General features: G+C 33.0%; 1 protein-coding gene across 1 annotated transcript; it reads left to right on the top strand.

Moving 5' to 3' along the window:
- The first annotated feature begins 760 nt into the window (after positions 1–760).
- LOC114759793 (inactive receptor-like serine/threonine-protein kinase At2g40270) lies at positions 761–7,604 on the top strand. Its single transcript, XM_028949045.1, has 9 exons — positions 761–902; positions 1,033–1,171; positions 4,442–4,513; positions 4,596–4,733; positions 4,837–4,962; positions 5,400–5,923; positions 6,302–6,492; positions 6,572–6,704; positions 6,806–7,604. The coding sequence occupies exons 1-9, from the start codon at positions 779–781 to the stop codon at positions 7,411–7,413; spliced, it is 2,055 nt and encodes a 684-aa protein (XP_028804878.1). The 5' UTR covers positions 761–778; the 3' UTR covers positions 7,414–7,604.
- Positions 7,605–7,686: the final 82 nt, after the last annotated feature.

The raw sequence follows: 7,686 nt of genomic DNA, 5'->3' as shown, positions 1-7,686 counted from the left end.
TGATCAAGCATATAGTTATAGAAGTTGGCCTCTAAAGTAAATAAGATGGACATAGCAACAAAAGACACTTATTGATTGCAAACAAATTGCAAATAGTAAAATTTACTTAGTTATACTTTGAAACTGATATTACTAAGTACTAATTCTTACTTTCTAGTTTAGTTGATGTTATTACAAAACTAAACACTTTTTCTTGGGTATCCTACCAATTTTCTTTTTTGAAAATGAGTATTACGATTTGTAAATAATGCAATTTGTCTTGCATTTAATATTTAAGATTGATACTAATATTGATGATTAAAATCATTCTATGCTTTTGGTAAGTACTATATAGATTTGTTTTTAAAAAAACTCGTTATTTTGATATATGACAGAGATTATGATTGACTTTTAATTGATTATAATTGATAAGAATTGACTATCTATTTGCTCATATATTTATTTTGTAGTTATCGTCTAATCATTAGCCATTATATTTGGTAGTATATAGTTGTCCTAATATTTGCAACAAAATTATATTTGAAACACACAGCTTTATTGAGGAAAAATGCATATACTTGAAAACAAAATAGATATAAAAGCCTCAAGATTTAGTAAAAGGAAGCATTAAAAAGCTAAAGCAGAGAGGCCTCTCACTGCATATAAATCCAAAACAAGCCACTTCGTTTGGACTCTGTCTCAGCAAACCTTTTCCTCTGTTTCATTATAAACCCATTCATATTTCAGATCATATCATCTCAGTAACAATTTCCAGTTTTATTTTATTCTCAATCTTCCAATGCAAGAAGAAGAAGGGTGGCGTTTCACGCGCTTGAAGCTGCGCACGGTGGTTTTCATGGCGGTGCTCTCTTTGTTTTCGGTGGCCACAAAAGAGAGCCTCTCTCTGTCTCTGAACACCCAAGGTATTGCACTTTAACTGAACCGATTCTGAACCAGATTGAGTCATATCGATTAAGCCAAGTTTAGCCGGGGTTTGTTTCTTCATGGGTTTTGATTTTGGGTTTGATTTGATTGGCGAAAACAAATGTGCAGGTTTGGCTCTGCTTAGGTTCAGAGACAGAGTCGTAAGTGACCCATTTGGAGCTTTATCGAATTGGAGTGCTAAAGATGGATTCATTGATCCATGTTCGTGGTTCGGAGTGGAGTGTTCAGAGGGAAAAATCGTTATATTGTGAGTAATACAATTATATCATCTATTTGTCTTTTGAAGAATGGAAGTTCTTCTTCTGGGTTATGCTCTGTTTTCTCTGCTCTGTCTGTGCCCTTCTCACCTTCTAATCACAACTCACAAATAATCTAATCACTAATTTTTAGAAATTAATAGAATTAATTAGTTTAATTACTCATAAAAAAATGCGTTAGTTTTCATAAAATATTCTTTTACTCTAATTTTTAGAATAATGGGAGGGTGAAAAAATATTTATAAATTTAAAATATAAAGTCAACTAAATTTTTATAGTTAGGATTAAAAAAAATTTCTCCTAATTTTTATATTTAGGACGGTTAAGGGGTACCAATCCGGTCCTAAATGTAAGTTATTTATAGGGGTGAGTTTTGATACTAAATATAAATCATTTGTAGTATATTTAATTTTTGTATTTCAATTTTATCTTTAATTAATTATCATTGGAGAAAAAAAGAAAATAGAGATATGAGAATGATTTATAAATACTACCTCCGGTCCTAATTATAAGAGCCAGTTGACTAATTTGAGGAGATTAAGGAAGTAAGTTGAGTTAGTTATTTGTCCTAAATAGATGTTGTCTTTCCAAAAATATCATTGCTAATCAAGTGTATTGATTAGAACTATAATTATTAGAAGGACTATCTTGGAAAAAATTGAGTAAATATAGAGATAAAGTGGATTGGGGTCTTATATTTAGAACTAAAATAAAAGTCAAACAGGGTCTTATATTAATGACCAGAGGTAGTATAAAGAGAGAACTTTAATAAGGATAAAATTAAAAAAATTTGGCAATTTAATATATTTATTGGTATGTAAGAATAAGTTATAAGATATTTATAGCAAGGAATAGAGCGGTATAATTTTAAATTCAATTATAGCTGAAACAAAATTGAGAGGTCGCTTACAAAGGAAATAAACTTAAAAGTTAGCATGAATTATATCAAGAAGTTTTGAAATTTCCCATGTTTTGAAAACTGTATTCAATCTTCTTTAGGGGATAGATTTTTGAGTTAGCTTCCAATTTCTTTGTAGTGTAAATATGGACCCGGATTTGGTGCTGTGATTGCCTTATGTGAATTAAATATGGCTATTGGTGGATGTATAATGCTATTTTTTTCAAAAAAAATAAAATTAACTAGTTTTAGCTATTAAAAAAAACCTCAGGGGAAGTTATATGTATAAATATAAGAGTTTAAGGGCGTTGATTGTAAAATTTTAAAGACTATAGACGTTATATGTGCGCGGATGAGAATTCAGAGATCTTATGTATAATTTAACCTTGGTTTTACATAAGTTGATAATGATAATTATAAACTTAGTATTATTTTATATTATACTTCATTTGTGATAAAATTATTAAATTTTAATTTAAAATTAATAAAATCTAAATCATCTGAATTAAATTTAGACAATGGAAATAAATGCGCAGCATTAAACACATCTAAAATATGTTCAGATTGTTTGTAACAAAAAGTGGGAACATGCACATGAAAAACCACAACTAATACGTTGCCTAGAAAATGAGACATTTCATTTGTACCCCTCGTTTCTCTCAAAAGAAGCTACTCCCTCACTTTTATTATAAGGATTTGTAAATTACTATCTTTAATACTTAATATAAAAACTAATTTAGTTTATATTAAAGACTGCGAGTATTATTTTATATAAATAAAAAAAATAGTTAAATAAATATTAGTCCTAATAGAAGGGTTTTTTACTGTTTAATCATGAGGTCTCGAGTTCAAATTCATGTGAATATAAAAATGTTTTAGTAACAGCTCTCCCAGATGGAAGTGTCGAACAATTTAAGAACTTTCAAAAATAATCTTTGTTTAAGTTTTTTTCTTAAAATAAGAATTCTATTCAGCCATGTTTTGACTAGAAAAAAATGGGAAGTTTATCCGCAATCCCTCATTATACGTTTATTCCAATCCAACATAATTGGCATATACATGAATTGTGGGTGCCTGGGTGGGTATTAAATAAATAAAGAGTTTTTTAATATAAATGTTTTACCAAATTATATAAAGAGCCTTGTAGTGAAAATTATAAAAGTAAGTTTGCAAACATGAGTTCTGGCAAGGCCGGCCATGGCCAAGTTAAAATTGACTTCAGTCAATAGTTGCTTGATCAACATAATAATTAATAACTGTAATAATGCTGCTAGTTGCATGGATTATTTAAGAGATATATAATATATAACAAACAAGCAAATTGGAGCCAAACTGTGCCATTCATTAGAGGACCACATAAATTGTGGGACGCACACATGGCAAAAAGTCAAGTGTGCGTTTGTACTTTGGTACCTAACTTAAACAGTATTGAACCATTTTGTATTAATATCACCACTCTTCGGTGTTTGGTAGAGGCTGCATCAATAAGACTTGGAAAAAGAGAGAGGATTGAAGATGAGAAGAAAACTTATGAGCTTAAAATTCAGAGTGACGAGGAGAAATTGAACTTAACACCAATATAACTTTATTTTAAAAAAAATTATATATAAATCGAATATACTACCTACTATCTTCAATATAAGAATTAGTTGGGGATTGGATATGGCCTCAAATACAAAACCTTGATCCATTACTTTTTTTTTCCCTTAAGGTGTCTCTATTGATTGGAAGAGGTTCTGCTAAGTAGTAATTCCAATACACATAATTAAAGAGGATAATTTATGAAGACCAATGCATATTTGTGATAAATAACTAACTCAACTAATTTTCTTAATATCCCCAAATTAGTCATCTAACTCTTATATTAAGGATTGTAGGTAGTATATTTGTTAGGATAATTGAAAAATAAAAAAGTAGTTAAACTACCAATGTGCTTCATAAACCTTGCTTTGGCAGTTCATATGCATTTCATCCTATTAGTGGAGTTTTTACTTAAAATGTAAGGTTAATATAATATTTGGCCTTTCAAGTTTGTCCTCATTCTGGTTCTAGTTTTAGTCACTCAAATTTCAAATCATAGGTTTTGGTTCCTTAAAAGGAAAAATGGTCCAAGTTTTTATTAGATTATAGGGACCAATGTTTTAAATTAAAAAAAACTTGAGGGGCCAAAACTTATTGTTTGAAATTTGAGGGACCAAAACTTATGGTTTGAAACTTAAGGGACCAAAACCAAAATGAGGATAAATTTGAAGGATAAAAGTTTGTATAAACCCTAAAATGTATGTTGGCCGTAGATTTCCTATTTTCCTTGGATTAATAATACTTCAATTTTCCATTAAAATAATAATAATTCAACTTGCAGGAATCTAAAAGACCTGTGTCTCCAAGGAACAATAGCCCCTGAAATTGCAAAGCTGACTCACATCAAATTCATGTAAGAATTCTGCTATTACTAAATGATCCAGTTATAGACATACAAATTCTTCAAACTTCTTGCAATCTCTTCTTGTTTGCAGAATTCTGCGCAACAATTCTTTCTTTGGAGAAATACCTAATGAGATTACACAATTAGAGAAACTGGAAGTGCTGGACTTGGGACACAACAACTTCAGTGGTTCATTTCCATTTGAAACCAATCCTTCCTTGACTAGCCTGTAAGTCAACCAAATCCTCAATTTCATGCCAAAACCTTTGTTATTGTCTTCTTTTTTCCGTTCCAATTCAGTAGCTTATATAATAATTACACTTCAATTGCAGTTTCTTGGACCACAATGATTATCTGGCTAACTTTAGTCCAGAAATATCTGAGCTCAAGATGATTTCGGAATCTCATGTAAATGAAGATCCGTCAAAAGCAGCATGTGTAAGCAGATCTAGTCTGAGGTAAGACACTCATCACAACTAAAAGTAAGTGACATCTCTGATGTGTCTTCTTGGCTCTTCTTTATAGAGTAAGATTGTCAGAATTTTAAAGAAATCCCATCCATTCTATCAAGAGCTATTTTGTGATGAACCGTAAGTAAATTATTTTTTTGAGTCCGCCCATGTCAAAATTTGAATTTGATCAGAATTTTCCGGCCCACGTTCTCTGTATTCACAGAAAGAACATAAATCGTACATTTAGAGTGATATAGACAGCAAAAAGTAAGCCCCAATCTAATTATTAGTCAGATACATAAGCATATTTTCTTGTATCACTCTTTCCCTAAATGCACTTTGCACATTCACTTTCGTAAACTGGGAGGACCCGAATTCAAAATCTTTGCTATTGCTTGATCAGGCTGTTTATTATTGCTTGATGTGACGTGTTTTCATCTTAGGTACAAGAGGAAACTTCTTCAAATATCAAGTCCTCCCACTTCATTACCACCAGATTCTCAAGTTTTCTCACCATCTGAACCTCCCTCAAATTCTCCATCTGCATCAGCTCCCATATCATTTCCACCATCATCATCTCCCTCCATTTTTCTTCCTCCCTCCCCCTCACCTGCACCTTCATCTTCATCTTCACCTTCACCTTCACCTTCACCTTCACCTTCGCCTGAAACTTCTTCCCCTATGATAGCACCAACTCCAGAAATATCACCAGCAAATCCACCTTCTGTTGTATCCCTTCCACCAAATTCCCATGGGGTTTCAGCTCCTTCTCCTGCTTCATTTTCAAACCAAGGGAGTTCTAAGCCAAACCATCGCTCTCTGATAATTTGGTCTACAATTGGTGTTTTCTCCTTTTTGGTTTTGGTGTCAGCAATTGCTTTTGCTTGCTTTAGTAATGCCAAGGTTGTAACTGTAAAACCTTGGCCCATAAGTTTGAGTGGGCAGCTGCAGAAAGCTTTTGTTACAGGTAATTAGTTCTTTCTACCACTCAGTCTTTTTGCTTCACGTTGACATTATGAATACAATCAGAAACATACTTCAAACTCCATACCCATTGTTTAATTTTATTATAAATATTTAACATGTCCTCTCAAGAGAAATCTTTTTGAGCTTAAGTATAGATAGCCAGAGCATAAACTGTCCATAACTTGTGTTGAAAACAAGAATGGATACTGACAAGGATTGAATTACAGATATGATTAATATGTTCTTCGTTCATAATCTACATTTCAAGCTGAGAATACTTTTGTATGGGGAGACGAGAATAAACTATTTGTGAGCCTGTGGCTACTTTTTTATTTACAATGAGTTGGCTATGCATGCTTAGTTAGCATATGTGATTTAGGTGTGCCAAGTCTCAGACGAGCAGAGCTTGAAGCAGCATGTGAGGACTTCAGCAACATTATTGGAACTCTTCCTGAGGGTACTATTTATAAGGGAACTCTCTCCAGTGGAGTTGAGATAGCTGTAGTATCCACTGCAATAATCTCACCTCAAAGCTGGTCAAAACATATGGAAGCCCAATTTAGAAGGAAGGTAGCCAAGCAATAAATGTAGTCATATTTATTTCATTTGTCTATTAGGTCTATAACGTTTTTCATTCTCCTGATTTCAGTTAGAAACATTATCCAGAGTGAACCACAAGAACTTTGTCAACCTAATAGGGTTCTGTGAGGAGAAGCAGCCGTTCACAAGAATGATGGTTTTTGAATATGCTCCAAATGGAACTCTGTATGAACATCTACATGGTGAGTGGCTTATTGTTCAAACTTTACTTGCTATCCTCAGCTAGCATGTCCTTTCTGGCAAATAGAGTTATGATTTGACACCACTCTTGTATCTTCCGCAGTTAGAGAAGCAGAGCAACTTGACTGGGGAATGAGAGTGAGGATAGCGATGGGAATAGCTTACTGCCTTGAATATATGCATCAGCTAACACCACCTATTGCTCACACAAACCTACAATCTTCATCTATATGCCTAACTGAAGATTATGCTGCAAAAATATCAGATCTTAGTTTTTGGAATGACATTGTTACTTCCATTAAAAGGGGTTCTTCTGCAGCCACACGGCTCTTGGAAACACCATTAGCATATACAAAGGGAAATGTTTATAGCTTTGGGTTAGTACTGTTTGAACTGATAACAGGTAAGATTGCCTACACTGAGGACAACAGAATTCTTACAGATTGGGCAGCTGAATATCTAAGATGGGGAAAGAAGCCCTTTATTGATGTGTTGGCTCCCACTCTAAGCAGTTTGAAAGAAGAAGAGATTGAAAAGTGGTTCCAAGTGATGAAAGAATGTTTGCATTCAGACCCAGAGAAAAGACCGACTATGAGAGAAGTTACTGCTGCATTGAAGGAGATTACAGCAATGGAGCCGGATGAAGCTACACCAAAATCATCTCCTCTTTGGTGGGCAGAGCTAGAAATTATGTCAGAAAACTTGAGTTGAAAATTAGAACCCCTAAATTGAGCATTTTCTAAAGCCATTTTTTCTCCATTCATCTTAAGTTTGTTTCAGATTCTTCAATGGACGTTAACAAGACTAATGAGGGCCGAAGAGACTGCTTATCCTTGTGTGGAATTGACTTTGTAAATACTTGAGATTTGTTGTGTATTTGTTTATTAACCTGTTCTTTATCACTTTTTTGGGTCAAAGTACCTTCATTTCTCTTTTTTTCACAGCAACGATTGAGAGTATTGAGAAGCTAATAAATAACATTGA

This window comes from Neltuma alba, unplaced genomic scaffold (assembly GCF_004799145.2).
Source record: "Neltuma alba isolate B1F8T4 unplaced genomic scaffold, ASM479914v2 tig00010901_pilon, whole genome shotgun sequence".
NCBI classification, from domain to species: domain Eukaryota; kingdom Viridiplantae; phylum Streptophyta; class Magnoliopsida; order Fabales; family Fabaceae; genus Neltuma; species Neltuma alba.
This window is presented reverse-complemented; position numbering and strand designations above follow the sequence as displayed.